The 19,624-nt window shown below is 46.4% G+C and overlaps 2 protein-coding genes across 2 annotated transcripts; one reads left to right on the forward strand and one right to left on the reverse strand.

The window, feature by feature from the left end:
- The first annotated feature begins 9,240 nt into the window (after nucleotides 1–9,240).
- On the forward strand, nucleotides 9,241–13,300 carry B0T23DRAFT_211887 (folliculin-interacting protein N-terminus-domain-containing protein). The gene has a single exon (XM_062833572.1). It carries the CDS (start codon nucleotides 9,463–9,465, stop codon nucleotides 13,150–13,152), a length of 3,690 nt encoding a protein of 1,229 aa, XP_062689816.1. The 5' UTR covers nucleotides 9,241–9,462; the 3' UTR covers nucleotides 13,153–13,300.
- A 2,587-nt stretch (nucleotides 13,301–15,887) lies between these two features.
- Nucleotides 15,888–19,379, reverse strand: B0T23DRAFT_322862 (uncharacterized protein; the record flags this gene model as incomplete). The annotated part of the gene is made up of 5 exons (XM_062835326.1): nucleotides 15,888–15,969; nucleotides 16,041–17,333; nucleotides 17,392–17,880; nucleotides 18,004–18,177; nucleotides 18,241–19,379. The coding sequence occupies 5 exons, from the start codon at nucleotides 19,377–19,379 to the stop codon at nucleotides 15,888–15,890; spliced, it is 3,177 nt and encodes a 1,058-aa protein (XP_062689817.1).
- Between the last annotated feature and the right edge of the window lie 245 nt (nucleotides 19,380–19,624).

The following is a 19,624-nucleotide window of genomic DNA, read 5'->3' on the forward strand; positions in this document are numbered from 1 at the left end:
AGGGAATAGGCTACTTTCTAAATATACTTTATTGGCAATATATACTAATCCCCTACTTTAATAAAAGTAAAAAAATCCATATAGGTAATAAATAAGTTAACTACCAATATACTTCTAGCTAACGATTTTATAGACTCCCGAGGCGGTTTAATCGATTATGGGAAAAGTAGAATTATATTCGTAAAATTTAATAATTTTACTATAGACTTTTCGATTAATAAAAGAATTAACCTATATTACCGTAAAGTTACCGCGGTTAGAGAGGTCGTTATACGCCTAGATTAATAAGTATATATACCCGTTAATTATAAACCGTTACTATCCGGAAGGAATTTTAAATTTACCGTTAAGTACCTTCGAACCTTTAATTTTATTATTACTAACAAAACCCTTTAAATAGTACTAATAAAGAATAATAATCCCTTCGCTATATTAACTATCCCTAAACGTACTAGGATTAATACGATTACGGAATATAAGGATATTACTTATATAGTTATTAATTAATTAGAATTTAACCCCGAGACCGAAAATTATAATAATATAATAATTAAAAACCGCCCCTACGTCTCCGAGAAGTATTCCCTATTAGGCCTACGCTGAATACCGGACGTATTAGAAATTATAACGAATAACGGTATTTATATTTTCGCGGCCGATAGTAACTTAGTTAAAAGAATAAGAACCCTAATTAAAAAATACCCCGCTTTATAGGAGGAAGGCGGTACGATCGATATATTAGAAGAGGAAATAATGAAAATCCCTTTAATCGAAGGATAATAGAATTAGAAGATAAGTACCCGTTTATACCCTTTAAGCCGTAAGGATTAAGAAATTATTAATAAAATTTTTAATAAATTGCGTATATAGGGGAAGTTCGATAATTATATAGAGGCTATATTTTTCTTTTATTCCGTCTTCGTTATTTAGAGAACTATGAAGGATAAGCCGAAAAGTAAATTAATTATCGATTTATAATCCCTAAATAAGGTATTAATATCCGATAATTATCCCCTACTATAATAAGAATCGGTAATAGCGTATATAAAAAACAAAAAGTTTATTACTATAATTAATACAATTTCCTTCTTTTACCAATTTAATATTTAACCCCTACACAAAAATAGGTTAACTATAATAATTTATAGAGGTTTCGAAACCCCGTACGTAATATTAATAGAATATTACAACTCTCCGACATACGTATAACGATTTATAAATCAATTCTTCGCCCCTTACACAATATACTATTACGTATTTATTAATAATATTATTATTACGTTTAATATAGTTAAAAATTATTTTTATTATTTTAATACTATTTTTATACTATTTAATAGTAAAAATATTTCGATTTTTCTAAAAAAATCCTTTATCGGATTCCCCAATATCGAACTATTCGGTTTTCGTATAAATACCCTTGGATTAAATTTAACCTAGGAAAGGATCGAAGTAATACGCAATTTAGATTTTTCCAATTAATTAAAAATATTAGAAATCTACATTAGAAGTACCGGATTTCTAAGGTACTTAATTTTATACTACGCCCAATTAATTAAACCGTTATAGGCTTATAAAGTAACACTCCTAGCTAAGGGACGTAAAATAAGAGCCCTAGTTACTAATGATATCGGTAAAAGAGTAATATATGTAACGAAAATTACCTTCGAGCTAACCGAGTAGGAAAAAATCGCCTTTAAGGCGGTACAAAACGTAATATATAGTAAAGACGGGATCGGAAGAGTCCTTTTTTATATAAACCCCGATTTACAATTATTTATCCAACTAAATAGATCCCTAGAATATAGTAACGGAATAATAATATTCTATTTGAAAGACGGATATTAATAAGTTCTAAGTATTAATATCCTATCCGCTATAGTATTACTAGTAATATTCTTAAATAAATACTTAATTAAAATAGAGATGTAATACGGCCTATCCGAATTCGAAGTCGTATACTTTATTTAAATAGTAAAAAGGCTACGTACCTATATCTATTCGTCGAACCTCCCAATTATTATTCTAATTAATTATTTAATTATTAAGGGAATTATAGAATAAATTACCCTATAAATATACTTAATAGATCGAGCTAATAGGAGGCTAATTAATACGTTGGTATATTTATCTTAATATAATTTATAGGTATATTATATCCTAGGAAGGTTAAACTTTATTTTAAATACTTTAAACTAATTAAAATATATTAGGGATAATAATAACCTAGATAGGGAAGCCGTTTTAAATATTATTTAATTTATAGTAGCCGAACTATAAATAAATACGGTAATAAAATAATAAATCGTCGATAGTTATATTAAAGACCCGAAATTCGCTAGGGTAAGGTACGACCTAGCTGGAATTAAGTTCGTTAAAAATAATAGAATAATATTTCGAACCGGGTATCCTTTCGTAATCGATGCAAATGGACTAATCTATAATACTACTAGTAAGAAATCCAGGAACCTCTATATCCCCAAACCATACATACAGTAAATCCTCGCCGCAATCTACAATAATAAGTACTACTTTAGAAGAGATAGAATGTTCTACAACCTCTAAGGGCTGGCCATCAATAATAAAACCTAATTAGTTAGAAAGTACGTAGAATACTATCCTACTTATTAATTAAATTAAACTAGTAGAGTATAAACTATCGGCAATTACCAACCCTCGCAAACCAACACCCTTCTTATACACCTCGTAATTATTAATTTTATTATTAAACTACCCGAAATCCTATTAATAGGAATACTATAGTAGATACTTAGCTATAATATTTACAATTTAATATTTATAGCGATATACCCTAATTTAAAACGCTCCCTCCTTATCCCTAAATATTCAATTTATATAATTGACGATTAGGGGCGGGTCCTAATAAAATATTTAATTATAGTAAATTAAAGAGTTCCTACCGGCCTAATATTAAATAGAGATTGCAAGTTTACGTTGGCACTATAGTAAAGTATATAGAAAGTATAGGGAATTAAACTCCTTATAATTACTATATATTATTTATAAGGTAATAGCTTTTTTAAATATAAGAATTAAAGTATTAAAATAACAATTCATTTTTATTACTTCGAAAACCCTAAATCCCCCTAGTCCAACGTTATTTTACTACTTTAATAGAACCTTAACAATATCTATTCGGAAACTATTAAATCCTCCCCCTATAAATTATTATATAGATTTAAATTTTAAGGACCCTTAAATATACTAATAGCACTAGTAATTAATACCGATACTAATACTATATTTAAAGAATACTTACAATAGGACGCCTAATTCGCTATAGACTTCGCTACCGCTAAAGCTAAAACGAAATATAACGATAATTATAGGGATATCGAATTCGAAATTAGGAATAAGGTCTTTCTTCAATTATACTATAGCTACTACCTACCTAGCCGATTATTACAAAAGCTATTTCAACAACGCTCTAGACTATTTAAAGTATTTAAATAAATCGAATATTTAGTTTACCGTTTAGAGTTCCCCAACTATATAAAGATTTACCCTATTATATTATACGCTCATCTCCTACTGGTACTTAAAGACGAGGATCCTTTTAATAAATATATACCCTTATTAGGGCCTATAGAGGATTTATAGGAGTCCGAGGAAGAAGAAGGAGAAAAGTATAAAGTAGAAGCGGTATTAACTTATTATATAAACGGACGATATAGGCTATAGTACTTTATTAAATAGAAAGGGTAGGGTAATAAGTATAATGAATAGAAGACGGAATAGTAATTAAGGTATTCGAAGGAGCTGGTTAATAAGTATTGGGAAAAATAGGGAGGCTGCCCCGAAGAGACACTTGGAACTCGTTAGGGAGGTTAAGGTATTGGCCGCTCCGGATCCCGGGGATCCTGGAGAGGTCGTGGCGCTCGTATTCGCTAGGGAGATTTAGCCAATATAGTAGTGGAAGAAGAGAGTTGGTTAGATATAGATTGAACGGAGTCGAGGGGAACGGATTATTGAGGATAGTAATAGCTTCTTTGTAAGGCTGGGACTTGATATAGGATATGTACGATAGATAGATAAATAGTATACCCGTCTGCCTTGGAAGGTCTACTTTCTAGAACCTTCTGGCAGGCACCGGGCCGCCTTGCCGGCCGACAAAGCTTCTTATAACCTTTGTCGACCGCCTTTATAAAGCGACTATTTACGGGAAGAAAGGCAGTGCCTTCTGGAAGCCTTGCAGCTACCTACTTAACTAGGCTGTAAGACCCTCTCTAGCGGATCTGCTTCTTTCCTTCGGTATAATACTTCCTACTTAGAATACTAATACAAGGTCTTCTCTAGGAATTCTAGACTTCTGCAACAATAGTTTAGCGGGGAACTTTTAAGTTTAATAAATAATTTATCGCTAGGCAATATAAAATTGTTTAAAAAAATTTCTAAACTAACTGTACGAGAATTTAAATATATACTGGATTATTAGGTATATTATTGTAAAGAAGGCTCTCGACCAACGATGAAACTAAACTATTATTACCAACTTCTTTTCCTAGCGCACCGACTAAAATATATTGTATAACCTCGTCTCTATCTCCGGCTATATTGCCTTACCCTCTTTTACTAATTTTAGTAAGATTGTATTGTAATCCGCCTACTAATTAGCTATCGTCCGAATAGGAATTTTATAGAAATCGTAAACTTCTTTATACAATACATCTTGAATACTATCGCGGTATAAATTACCGCTATTTCGAATACAGTACAATATATAATCCTAATCAACGTACTATTATATAAAGTAAGTAATAACCTACTCGCAAATCCCGTTAATAACTCCCTATTAATTATTGTATAGAGCATCCTCGCTAACTTATAATTTAATATAGTAACGATAGGAACGTTATACTTACTTAATCGCCCTCTCTCATTTAACTTTACGGCGGTTGTATAGTATAACTGCGGGACTAAGGCGTTTTTTAGCGACTTTTTAATTAGAGGGCGGTATTGGAGTACTACTGTTAAATTAGGGACCTTCCCTATCTATACTTCTACTAGTAATGATAATATAATAATAACGACGAGGGTGGCACGGGCGCAGGCACGAGGCATATAGAACCCAGTGAAAATGAAGGGGGAGACAGCTAGAATTAGGGACTAGTACCCTCGACGGCCATAGGCACTGTGTGCATCGAACTATGGCCAGAAACTAGGCATACAGAGCACATTCTATATGCTGCTTCCTATACTTACTGTCGAGCGCTTAAAGAGGGTTAGAGGTTTGCCAGTTTACCGAGTTTCTACGGTATATCTCCTCACTTAACATACTGTATATGTACGATGTTCTGCACAGACGGTTGTGCCTGCATCGTATGTACACCAGACCCTACGTTGAAGAAGATAGGCATTTGTTCGATTCAAACAACTCAACAGCGACAACATCCTTGGGCATACGTACCAGCGTGGGGTTGAAGATGAAGATTGTACTAATGTGTTGGGATAGTAGTATAGATGAGAGACAGTTGACAAGTGAAACGGAGTGATCAACACAGGAAGGGGGCGGCGAGGTGGGGAGTACAGTACAAACCCCTGTTAATGCAACTTCTCAATGCCGGCAGCCCAGAATCTTTGCAAACAGTGAGGCTTTGCAAAAGTAGGGGCGAGGCACGGGTAGGCCTTTTGGTCACTGGACCACCGCCGCGGGGCTTTGAAAGTGGGTCTGATTGTGTAAGTGTGCCCTCCCTCCCGCTAGTGTCGGACCCTTATTGATAGAGTGATACGATTTCGGGCCGTCAATCGTTGCAATTGCACATTGCCGACATAGTATGTATGTATACTACACCAGAGGGACTGCGGGCAGTCGAATCCTTGGTAAAAGAGGGGTTTTTGGATAAGGCAGTCTTTGAAATAACATGTGTTTCTACAGAAACGAGAAACGAACATCAAACGGCACACACCTGCAGGGGCGTACCCCAACTGTTGATGTACATACCTGACTTGGTATCTGATTTTCAGCGCCATCTTCGCCTCCTGATTTCGTTTCGCGGATGCCGAAGGGTGGTAGACATTATGTAAGTTGGAGTTTTCGGATGAGACCCTGATGGCCGGGCAAAAGCGGCACATAATAAGAAAACCCAAGAGGGCGGAGCGGAGGGTTTGAAGAAGAGGCTCTGCGGTTGCACCTGTACACCTCTGCTGGGATGTGACTTGTCAACTGGGTACAATGGCTCTACAAGAAACAGGGAATGCGCTGAGGACCAATCGACTATTTCTTGTTCCAAGAATAATGTTCTTTGCCACCCCCCGAAAACCACGCTAACAATTTGCGTTCCAGCAGAAGTGTACCTCTCTGACTGTGATGTACATAGTTTCCTCATCACACTGTGAAAATCTCTTTGCTGCAAGTAAACTCGAGCAACATTAATGAGGGGTAGCTAATACAGTTCGTCCAGGCGGGGGAAATTAGAACTCCGTACACTACTGACGAGCCTTGACGATCACGTCAGCCTTGGTTTCCTCCTTGGGTGATATTCATACGCCTTCTTGTTATTCTATTGGTTGGTGTGCCATTGGTTGTGCATGTCGCAAGGGTCTGGGACCTGTGTAAATCCATCGGCCTTGGAGCTCGCGAGGGGGAAGGGAGGGGCCTTTTTTTTTTTTTTATATTTTTTTTTTTATTTTTTTTTATTGATGTGGGCACGTGAGGGATACATACGTCGAGCTGCTGGAAGATGAGCTCTTCCCGTTGTGAAAGGTGAGACAAATTTGACAAATCTAGATCTAATGTAGTATCGGGCGGGTAAGGCATGTCTTTGAATCGCTGCTCAGATGGGGTCTCCACTTGGACGTTCTTTTGAAAGCGAGGATGTAGACTGCGAGTCACATCGGATAATGGCAAGTTTCATGTGCTGTAGTCGAAATCGAGGTGAGATCCCGTGTTCTTTTTTCCTGATGCTCCCAGATCTTGGAAGGTATAACTCGTGAAATAAGGTCTCGGCAAGGATGCGGGACGCCATGGACCACGGTTTCGAAATGCCTACATCACATAGTTCCCATCATGTGACGGCAGACGTGTCAGGACAAGCTGTACTGTAGCAGCTGATGCGGAACAATCCCGGGGTTAAAGTATTGCGAGGGGTGGCCGATAGCGGTATGTAGTGAAATATAACGCTGCCAGACTTGATCGTCCAACAGTCCACCTGGGTTGCAGTCGTGTGCAGTCGTGAAATAAGGACGCGATCCCATAAGCGTGACCTAGGGTAGAGAAAAGCTACCTACCTAGGTACGTAGTTCACCTCAGGACGCCCATTTCGACATTGGATCACGCCGGCTAGCTCCAGGTACCAGGCAGGGCCCGAGTTCGGTCCTGGCGGATCTGAGACCACAGTCCTCGGCGATCGAAGCCGCCTCAACATCGTGTGCGAAACTGAAGCAAGCGGTTAGCTGCTTGGTTGACGTGGTCGAAATGAGAAACGCTTTGAATTTCAGGCATAAAATGTAAAGTTATTTGCCAGGCGCCGGTGTGGGCGAGTCTGCAGAAGTGGACATAGTGTACAATTGATTTTCAATGTCGAGCTCTTCGGCATCTGGATGACAGCAAGGATAGAGACTGGGGAGGGGTCATTGGCTGGAGCGGAGGTGGGCTTTGGTGGGGACGCAGAGTCCGGATGTCGTACAGAAACCTACATGCAACTAACTTCCGGTACTCAAGAGTACTTTGTATAGACCATGCCTGCTGTGAGGATCTGAGGTATCGATCACGTAGTGCTGATATGTACCACCAGTGTCCGCCGAGCGCAGCGATCACTTGAGGGCGCTTTCCCGGGCATACTGGACTCGAGTGTCCAGTCAGTGAGGTCACTTGATCCGTTTCGGGTAGGGTTGCGCAGTCCTCTTCGCAACAAATTCAACCCTAACTGCCAGAAGGCCCATTGTGTTTCGCCCTAGGTATTGCATCGAGGCTTTGCTGGAGCCTCGAGTTCAAGCCTTGAGGTTCAGTTCCGTTGGAGGCTGGTGCAGAGCGAGGCGGGTGTTGGGGACCCCTCGGCGTTGCGGTGCGCTGCAAAGTGCTGCCAAGTACCCGGGCTGCCAGTGCGACTCCAGTGCGACTTCCCAGTGCGACATTGCAGTGAGTGCGGTTCTTGACCTGGGCTAGGTCTTGGGGCCCGCGTGGGCTTTTGAATTGAGCTGGAACCTGAAGGGGCGTGGGAGCCTCGACCAGATTTCACACGTCGTCACCGCCATTCCGAACCCCCGCAGGTTCCATTCGAGTGGGCAGTCGGTCCTCTGCGAGTCTCGGCGGGGAGTCTGGTCTCGACTACACATTACAACAACAACAACAACAACAACAACAACAACAACAACAACAACAACAACAACAACAACAACAACAACAACAACAACAACAACAACAACAACAACAACAACAACAACAAACTGGCGAGGTACTTAAGCTCCCTGCTGTCGCAACGTGTCTGTAAGAAAACAGAGGAAACAGCAGCTGTGTCTTTCCACCGTCCCTGCTCCTCCAGGTGCCCCGCACGCGTGCCATCCATCTTGTTCGAATCAAGAGGAACCTGGTCGTCGTGTATTTCCGATTACCATACCCTAACATTGCCCTGTTACTTTCACAACTCGGTAAGTTTCCAATGACTTCCACTTTCCGTCCGTTTCTCGGCCCCCGTCCCTGTCCCGAATAGCCTCATCCACAATCTGTAGTGTGTATACAGTATCGTGTGTACCTAACTGCGTCCATAGCACACATACAACACTTCACTGCCGAGACTTAGTGGCCGCCGCTATATACGCTATATACCTGGCAGATCCTTGGCTCACTGGGCCCATTCTATCCCATCCACTCACTGCGTTTCCTCGGAGCGCCTCACCACTTTTTGCGACCGAGGAGCCGCGACGTCCGGATCCAGTCCTAGACTAGCCCAGATCACCCACGATCTCGTCTCGCGCCCCCGTTCTTCCTCCGTTCCTCGTCGGTCGTGGGTGTCGGTCGTCAAGGCCACGCACCACCGTCTAGCTATCGACAAGTCCATCGTCAGCAACTCTGGGATGCCGATTGCTTTCCTTTTCCATCTTTTCACGCGCACAACGCAGTAGATCAACTGTCTGAGGCTTCTTAGCCCTGTTCATCAGTGGACAACCGGTCCGAGCCAGTCCGCACGAGGATTGTTGAAAAGCTTCAAGACAATTTGTCTGTCTGGTATTTGATCTTTGCGCCGAATCCCACGGAATCAAGTCATCTGCTTATGAGGACGACTCATCCCTTCTACTTGTTTTGTTGATATCCTTACTCTCATCACTCTTCCGTATGGCGACCGCACCGCTGAGAATGCAACCCCTTCGGCTGACCGCCCCTAGAGGATGCTGTTGAAGACGATCACTCCGTGACTTGTCTGCATCTTGACCATTTTCGCCTTGGACTGACTGTTTATACAAAGACGAACAAAACTGTCAGCTCCATCTTTTCTTCGCCAAAGAATGCTCGGGAAACTCTTTAACCTCGGTGCTGTGTCGGGCGCCGGAGATACCGCTTCCGCCCAAACAGCTTCCTACAAATCTATCACCTCCCTAGATTCGGTTCAAGAAGACATACACACTCGAAATCTTCTCTTTCCCGATCCGCAGGACTTGTTCGAACAGCGTCTTAACGACGTTTTCCCCCTATCAAGCGTCTCTTCTGTCACTGCGAGCCCCTCGACCAATGCCTACGACTACAATGGCAGCATTGAGCTCGATGTGCGCGACGTTCGCGTCATCGTTATGCAGGATGCTCTAGGCTCCCTCACCTCTTCCCTTCTCTACGACAGCCAGTCGCCGCCTACCGTTCAAAGCAACCCGTTGAAGGGCGGTCCTTCATCCCTCTATTCTGCCCAAGATAGCCGCCGCAACCCGACCTCCCCGCGGAAGCCCAGTATCAGCCATACACAACGTCCTATGGTCATCCAGTCCAACAGCCCCAAAACACGACAAGGTGCTTTTGAGAATCGAAGTTCCCTTGGCCGAACTCCGGGCCATGGTCACTTCGAATCCGACTCCCAACGCCACATGCGCGAGTATCGCGAGGAACTTGCCACTTTCTCCAGCTGCATCTTCGGCAATTCTGAACTCATGGCATACAAAGGAACATCGACAAAGGTTCACGTGGTACCGACAGAAGCCAAACAGACCGACTCCGGTTCAGCGTTTGCTGACAGGCAGAGCTCCATGGGGAGGGCAAGTATGAGGTCGAGTCGGCTCTCACAATCATTTTCGTCGGAGACCATGCCGTCTTATGCCGGAGCTCAGAGCGCTACTTCAGCAAATCGTGTGCCAGATCGTAAGCGAGTCCTCGTCACGAGACTGTTTCCCGTGAGTCTACCTGTTGAGGAAGATATGGTCAGTCCTCGTTCCTCCTTTACCGAACAGAGCACGGGTTACCCGTTCCCACAGGCCGCCGAGGATGTCAGAAATAAAAAGAAAAAGGTGCAGCCCAAACAGAAGAGAACTCCCATGTATGCGGTTGCATTGGTAATCAACCTTCCTCAGTCTTCCCCTCATTACACGCCCACCACAACGTCGAGGCAAGGTTTTCGGGAATCCAGTTCTTACCAGGAACAGGATTCGTTTCCTTCTTCCCTTAATTCAATACGACCCTCGGGTTGGACTATGGTTGGCCAGGGAGGGTATGGATTTGAGTCTTTTGAGACGACTTTCGGCAGTGACACTGAAGACCAAATCGATGTTATCACACAACATTGGGACATAATTATGAGGACGCTGAATCAGCTGCAATCTGTCGTTGCCAAGGTCATATTATCGATGCTTCTACAGGCGGATTTTGCTTCCCCTGATCCTCTTCCGGCTTACATCCCCTCTCAGATCGCACAAAGCCAATCAAAAGCTGGACGGCGCAGCGGCGATCCACCTCCACCCAAACCACCCAAGACAAATGCAAAACACGTTACACTACCTCCAAACTGTCTTCTCCAGAATCGACATATCAGCCGGGAAACGGACTACGCCAAGGCCAGGATAATCGATGGTATTCGAGCGGCGCGAGTTGTCACTGGACAGAACCGATGGCCCATTTGGCGGGAGGAAGCTCGTTGGGTGGCCAGATGGGCTGGCGGCAAAGAGCAGGGCTTCTTTTTTAACTTACTTACAGGCTTTCTTGCGACACACACCGACTGGCTGCAGGCGTTAAGTCCCCCATCCTATCGGCGTCGCTATTGTATACAGCAGAAAGGGCGCATGGACGTAGATGCGTCGGTTCCCAATCGGACTGTTATTGTGGCCCAAGATAAAAGCGTTGCGCGAAGATTACTCTTCTTATTGGCTGCATTTTTGCCGGCATCCCAACAGCTCCCCGGTGTCCGTCCACATCGGCCAAGTACCGCTGCTTCATTCGGGACATTTTCGCAGTCTCCCCCGTCGCTTGTTGTGCCTATCCTTAAGGAGGAGTCGCTACGGAGGAGGATCAACCGCCGTACGGGTCCCGGGCGAGCATGTCACTCGCGGAATTTTAGCTTGCAATCGCAAGGCGCACGTGCTGCCGCAGTTCCGACTAACTTGGCGCACTTGAGTATGGAATCGAGGCACGAGAGGCGAGCTTCCGACGCTAGTTCGATACGGACGACCCATCTTCCCATCCGAGGCAACGATCTGACCATGCAGAAAAGTAGTGCTGCTACAACTGGAGCGATCACCCCTGAAATGAGCATCGCTCATTTTGCCATGGTCCATCGCGCCGACTCTTTTGCTAGTACTCGACCGGGCAGCAGTAACAGCCTTGCTGCCGACGACCTCAAGCGTATCTCACGGTCTGGGAGTGGAGGTTCGCAGAGCTTTATGACCAGTGAGCAACGACAGACTTCGAGGTGGGGGAGTGTGATCAGCGGCTTATGGAGCACGCGAAGAAGAGACTCCATCGTCTCAGCAAAGCCTCGCAGTGGCAGCATTGGGCAAAGTGAAGCTACAACCTCTCCGATGAGGAAGGACACGGATAGAGCCCCCATGTCACCCCAAACACCTGGAAGGAGCTTTATGCGGCAGCCTGGGGACGTCCCAACACGTGCCGCCCTGGATCAAAGGGGAAATCCAAAGTCACCCGTTGCGGTGCCTGGAGAGAACCGAAGCTTCTCAGGCCAAACCACTCCCGGACAGAAGCCACAAAGGATTCCCGATCCTTCAGGTGCCTTTGAGTCTCCGGTCAAGACGTCCATTAACGATGACGGAGTCATTGACGTCGATATCCCTTTCCCTGACTATCTTGCCTCTTTCGAAACTGCAGTGAGTTCACCATCGAGCAGTGGATACCTATCCAACGCTGGGTTTGGTACAGCATTCGATACATTTGAGCAGTCGTCGCGCGTATCTGTCGATGCGGATGGGCCATTGAATGCTGCTGGTTGGCTGCAAAGTTACCATCCAGATTTCGTACTCCAGGCGATGCCGGCGCAAGAAGGCCTCAAGGAGCAGATTAAGGCCTCGATGGAAGCCGAACCACCTACTACGTGGGTCCCCAATTCGTCTGAAAGTGCCACGGAGAAGTGGGTGGATGTCAGCACAGCCATCATCGCCGATAGTACTACGTTCACGATTACGCGAATACGATATCGTCGTCTCGTCAGGGCCAGTTTTGGTAGTGGCCCGAACACGCCTGCCACTATGACGCCGGTAGCTGCCTCCCCAGCACCCACACTTCCGTCGCCTTCCCCTTTCGATCCATACATCAAGGATGAATTTATCGAAGAAACATTACTCAGCTCAGATGATACCTTGGTAGAAGCTGTGGAGAAGGTCATTGCCACCGCCGGCGATATCAGCAAAGGAAGCTCCAACTGCTCTTCGCGCTCAACCAGCAAGCTGCGAGAGAGGAGTGACAGCACGTCGTCCCAGCAGCACCCAGAAGACACCTACCATCGCCCTAGGGAGCTTGTTGTTCCCCAGGAGGTTCCTAGATCACAATGCAAGACAGTGATCTTGTCAGCTCTAGAAGAAATCATTCGTGAAGTCATAGAAGACTTGGACCCAAGCTTAGGACAAAGGACGGCTGGCGACAAGGAAGCTAGCTCGGGAATAGGTCGAAGGCGAGAGAAGGAGAACATGGAGGCCCAAAGAATTCCAGGAAGCATACTGCGAGAGGCAGTCAGGAATTGGCGTGAGAGTGTTGATATGGGGAGCGAGTGACGCGAAATTTTGTTGATACCCTTTTGTTTTTCATTTCTTTGTCATCTTTTGTTGCTGGTTTCCCCGTCATGCTGGCATTCGCATATTTAACACGACTTCATTAAGCCACGACAGCATCTATTTTCACCAATTTTATCACACCGCAATAGGGTCCATTTGACACCCATACTAAATAGCGACCACTATTGGTTGCCATACCCGCCTACGCGCGAGTCTGTGCAAGTGGCACCTCCGAGCATCGATCAATGTATTACTAGTGACGTTCACACATCATTCAATGTCCAAGCTAGTACTGTCATGTGAAGAGAGTTTGGGCAAGTAGGAAGTATGGAAGGAAGCATGGGAGGAAGTGGGATAACGGCGTTGAGAGTTCAAGAAATCTTGTAGCATGTAGCCTGGGCAAGAGTTTGATTTGATGATACACCACGATATAATATATCTTCCTGTTTGTTTCAACTGTTAGCATTTGATACCGACAGCTGATTCCATCCCGCGCATTGCTTGAAGGCAGCTAGCTAGCTAGTCTAATTCATATGTACCACACCATAACGTGCACTACTGCGGCATCACAACGAAAAACACTATGTGCACTCACCCAAACGGCATAGTACACAACCTACATGCGCCCTCTTCTCCTGAGACACCCGCCGACAACTTGCTACCGACGCAAGATGTTTTCTCCAATCAAGGCGTTTAAAGTTCAATGATGTTGGAAAGTTAAAGACAAAGGCACTTTCTCTGGTAGATGATGTTAAAGGTTGCTTCTAGCTAGGTAGGTACCTACGTGGGTAACTGTATTCGCAGCGCCCTTTCTTCCAACCCGATCGTCACTTCAACTTGCGGTGTCAGTGTGCGTTGAACTGAACTAGACTGGACTTCTCAAGTCCAAGTTAACCGAATGAACCCCTGGAGATCAATGAGCACTTCAAAATTACCAGAGAGCAGCTTCGGTTACGAGAGTAAGCGCTCACAAGTACTTTATCTGTTTCGTTCCCACCAATCAGTAGAGCTACTTTGAATGTCCATTGATCTGGAGAGGCCCATTAGCCTGCAGTGTGTGAATTTAGGAAGTTTTGTTTTGTTCACGCAGTTGTGTGGCAGATGCCATCAAGTTTATGGCACTGCCGCCAACTGAACTTGAATGAACTTCATACACTGAAGTTCATCGATCGATCGATCCTGACAGTTGGTGGGCCGGGTCACTTGCTGGCTACTCATACCTTTACCGTCGGATGCTCCTTCACAACTAGGAGTTATGCAGTGAGTGAGCGTAGCTGAGGTGTTCAGTCTACAGTAAGTGAGTTGAGTAGGCGGGTAGAGGTAGGTAGTACTGTAGTGCAGTGTTCTTTCCTTCGATACGGTTCATCGCTTCTCTCTTCACGGCCCACCTCGCTTCAGTTCTACGTACTACACTGTGACCGCCGGCTCCTTCCTGTCCTGTCCCTTCAAGTTGTAAGTTCTCCGAGTGCATCGAGAATTCCTCTTCCTCTCCCTCTCTCCCCCACCGCTCACTGCACACTCACCAATCACGCACACTACGGCATGCCAACCAGTTCAGTCCAGTACCGCAGCCTTCATGGGGAGAAGACCTTACTTACCTCTACCTAGAGGTACCTAGAGGTAGGCAGGTTTGATTTTTGTTTCTCAGAAACCGTTGTAAACCATGAATGGTGGAGCAACCGTTCTTGCCCTGCAACGGTTGTGCCTTCCTAACCACTTACAATCGATCGCCCAACAACCGTGCCTACCTCTACTCAACTTGAACTTCTCACAAGGTAGGTACGGTACGTACCCGGGCTATGCAGACTGTGACTGCCGGCTAGGTACTTTACAATGCAGTGTTCGTTCCTAAAGTTCTTTCCTTCAAAGCCTCCTCGCTTTTCTCTCTTTTCGGCCGCCGCTCTTGCTAGAACACCGCCGGCTCTAGGCTAGGTAGGTACCTTACTCACTTGTACACTCGTCCCCAACAGTAGAGCTAAGTACCTCTAAAGAGGTATTTGTTAGTGACCCTCTTTCTTAACTATGGTAAAATCATACGCTCTACTACCCCTTCTAACAGACTTCCTGGATCTGTACTTCTAGTCCCCGGGCGACTCTTCTTTTGAGTTCACTGCCATCGTCCGGTACAGCGAGTATCAAGCAGACCGGAACCACAAGCACTCACTCGCTCCGTTCAAACCAAATTTTCCCACTTTGATCCACTGCAGCTCTTCAGCTTCCGTCCATCATTCTCTCCATCGGTCTCCGCGCCTGCTTCAATTTTCCGGCTTTCCTCGTCACAGTGAGTAGTGTAGGTACCTAGGTACTGAAGTACAACAGAGCGTACACACCCATTACAGTACCGTGACCTCAAAAAGTCATGATACCGTAGATGCTGAGTATATCGTTGCCGAATCGACTTCCAGTGCCGCATGCCGTGAATCATGAAACGCTCACTTTGATTCAGTTCCGGACCGGTCGTACTCATCGCTACTTTGTTTTCCAGATGAGTGCCCTGTTACCATACCTACCTACACGTGGACATGACTGTTCAGAACACAAGAACCAGATCAATTCGAACCATCCGCCACGAACGTTATGCTCCCTAAATTCAAAAATAGTTGGATGGCCAATCAATTCTCATCACCTTTTTGCCTCGCAAACCAACTGCTCATTTCGTCTCGTCAAAAATCCAATGTCCAAAAATGTCATCTCATAACGTCGTAAAGTAAAGACATGATAACTACCACGGCATCCTACTCCCAATCTCTGTCGCGGACATCGCGACCCCGTCCTGTATAAGGAGCCCTGACGTGCCTAATCCGCTCTCCGGCATCCCTGCAACTATTCAGCATCACGCACTTGACTGTAAGACACCCTCAATCAGCGGAGGGCCAGGCTCAACATACTTGTTCCATTCCTGCACTCGTTCCATACCTTTGCTGGGACCCCCTAGCCCAGCAAGGACCGACGGCGGGAGGTCATCTTTGACGTGTTCTTTCGTCGCCTGGCCGGACCGGCGTCTCCCGCTTGGAGTACGTGCCGGAATTCCGCCCTCGTAATACGCCGGGTACCGAGGTTGTTGTGGTGATTCGTGGTACGAGTGGTGTCTTGCAGGCGTTGCCATCCTGTCGCGGTCCGACGATCTAGTGCTCCTACTTGTTGTATAGAAGTCATCTTCTGTCAGGTGTCTCTTCATTCCAGGGGGTGGTGGTGGTGGCGGTGGAGCCGCGCTGACGGGAAACCGAGACGAAATCGGGGCAGTAGCAGCGTGGGAAGGGGGTGGTGCAGCCATCATAGGAGGAGCCGCCATGGTAGAGTAGCCGGGGCCTTGTCTAGTGTCTGCATCAAATCTGCTTGCAAGCTTCCGCTTTTCGAGCGACGGTGTCATCGTTCTACGCCTGCTGGCCGAGCGGATCGCGTCTCTCTCAAACGAAGGGGCGTGGCGCATGTCGGGAGAAGCATCTCGGTGTCGTGATGAAGTTCGCTGCCTCTCCAATGATCGGGGCCGGAACTGACCTCCAAGCTCGGGAGGTACATCTGCCCACCTATCGGATGGATAGGCATGCCTAGGAAGTGATGGAGCCCGGAGCTTCTCCTTTTCAAGTGATGCATGGCGTGACATTCGAGGTCGCAACCTTTCCGGTGAAGGGGAACGCCGTCTGTCAGAGTCATGTGGGATGATAGCGTCCGTCCAGGCGTTAGTTGTTGGTCTTTCAAACACCGAGTGGGCAGGCGGCGGCGCCGTATGTCGGTGAACTAGAGGCGGCGGCACAGCCATTTCAGGTCGACGGACATAGTTTACGGGTTTCAAAGGACGATCTCTGTCATCCCTTCCTCTGCGATAGTCGTCGTCCACTTCTCGCTCGTCATACTCTTCGAATTCCCCGGGAACATGGAACCTACGGCTGAGAGGATCATCGCTACGTTTTTCTCGCAGACGATCCATCACCGGTCTTTCTTCGTAGCTTTGGGGTCGACTGTGCACCGCAGCCACGGGCCGTGAATGCCCGCCATTTGAACGGTACGTTCGCGGAGACTGTGCGTCAGACTCCAGCTGCATTGCATAGGTAAACGGATTCGATCGAGGGTCAGCTGTAAACAGTGTATCAAGCGGTTCGTTTCCTTCGATATTGAAGAAAGGGCAGTCACACTTTTTCCACCGCAAGCCACAGACCGTGCAGCAACGTGTATTGCATTGGCTATTTGTGAAAATTAGCAATTCAGCTGTCCAATAAGAGTAGAAGGCCGCTGTCTTACCAAGTGGTATAGTTGCGACCGGGTTCTCCAGGCAGAAGCTTTTTTCTACATCGACTGCAATGAGGCATGGCATCTGGTGGACAGTGAAGTGATTTATGCCACCGCCCACTGCAGCCAACACAGACCTCTGTACGGCAGTAGCGACATTCGCCAAACTCCCTCCCATCTCGATCGAGGTGTATATCCTGGTCTCCGATAGGTGTACCGCACTTCGGTTCCGGACAGACCAAGCTACGAGGACGCCCACTCGCAAAGATTGAGGAATGAACAAACTTTCTGTCCCAGTCCTTCTTGAAGATGGGATCAAACAGATCGTCCACGAGCTGAGGCGAGATATAACGCTTGCAGCACATTGGAGGTTTCCCTACATGATCATCCATGAATGACAAGAAGCCTTGTTCGAGGCACAGACTGCACCAACGATGATCGCAGTCCGGCAGCTTGTGAGCTACTTCTCCTGATTGACCACCGCATTGTTTGCAGGAACCACTGTGCAACAAGTTAGAGACTGTACTTATTGGAAAGAAACGGAAAAAAAAAAAAAAAAAAAAAAAAAAAAAAAAAAAAAAAAAAAAAAAAAAAAAAGACAAAGGGTCGAAAACTGAAACTAACGCTTTGCCAAAGCTCTCTCGAGCGTATGATTTCGACGAACCTCTCGGAACGTCATGATACGTGTTAGCGCGTCTGAGTCCCGGGTTGGAATATGCTTCACTGGGGTAATATTGATTCCTCGAAGATGAAGGGCCGGGGAAAAACTCGTCAGACTCATAGTCTTGCCTTGAAGGCCTAGCAAGCTTAGTTAATGGCACTCTTAATAGGCAGCTACTCTCAATAGGAAATAAATCTCACCTCTGAAGCCTAGGGTGGGACCGTAGCTCATCCGAAAAGTCCTGTACATAGACATCTTCCGCATCGGATTCTTCATCATCCAAAGCTTGGTGATCAAGGGCTCCTGAGGTTCTAATAAGCGCCCGCCTCATGGAAGGAGCCCGCGAAGGAGCCCGCGAAGCACCTCGTGATGGAGAAGACGGCCTGGACCGTGATTGAGCCCGAGATGGCGAGCCATGCCTTGAGGGTGAACGGCGGCGAGAAGGTGAAGCAGGTCTAGACTGATCACGAGGTCTGGATTGTGCGCGAGATCTCGATGGCGCACGAACGCGGGACGGTGAACGAGGGCGGCTTGCGGGCGCATACCCGTAGGGCCTTGATTCCCCTACCTCCGGCGTAGGTAGCTTGCGGCTCGGACGCTCGTGAACTGAGGGCGGAGCAGGCGGCGTATGAGGCATGTTATGGCGAACAAGCTTTTCGTCACCAGAGTGATCGGTGAGCTGAGTTTCTCTATCGGATGACGACCTTGGAGACCATCTCGAGTCTGGCATAGAACGCTGTCGATTTGTTGATGGACTTCTATTACGCGGTGCGTCGTAGCGACTTCTGGACCGTGAGCGGGAATCATAGGCACGGCTCGCCGGCCGCGATCTGTTGTCCATGATAGATCGGGGTACAAAGATCTCTTCTGCGTCTTCGTCGTAGAGAACGGATGGCCGACGGAGTCTTGCTTCTGGAGGAAGAGTGTCGTCGTCACGAAGGTGCATGCCAGCACTGTGAGATACTCGGGGCCGGATAGGGCGCCCTATGTCAATGAAAGATGACGAAGAGCGCGCAGTGGACGATATTTCCTCAACGCTTGGGGCCCTTGTATGGCGAGGATAAGGTCTTGTATGCTCGGAGAAGTCGTCTGAGTCCTGGTGTCTCCCATGAGGCGACGGGGCAGAGGATAGATCGTCTTCGGGTGGCCAATCAACATCAGGAAAGGGCGAAGAGTCTTCTTCTTCTTCTGGCGTTTCTGGGTCCCTGGTGCGTCTTTCGCGCCTTGGGGTGCCCAGTGGCATGGACATGGGCATGTGCTTAGGCATAGACATGCTGGGGCGGGCATGAACGTGATGGAAAGACTCCATCCGCTCCCTTCGGTCCATTCGTCCCTGCATCAGCCTCAGCAAGGCAGCATTCGCCGATATGGACTAGAGACTGTGTGAGAGATGAGGCCTGGGAGGGAGGTCTGGCAGTAGCGGCAATTCGACGGAAAGCTAGACGACGGCCAGATGGTTGAGCTTGGTTGGGTAGCAAGGAGAATGGATGTCGATGGCGTGGATGGGTTTCCGGCTCGACCGAGTACGATTGGGCTCGTCTAAGTCGTGTCCAATGCAGGCTCGTTGCAGGATGGGTGCAGTCG

This window comes from Neurospora hispaniola, assembly GCF_033458365.1.
Source record: "Neurospora hispaniola strain FGSC 10403 chromosome Unknown B0T23scaffold_7, whole genome shotgun sequence".
Taxonomy (NCBI): Eukaryota; Fungi; Ascomycota; class Sordariomycetes; order Sordariales; family Sordariaceae; genus Neurospora; species Neurospora hispaniola.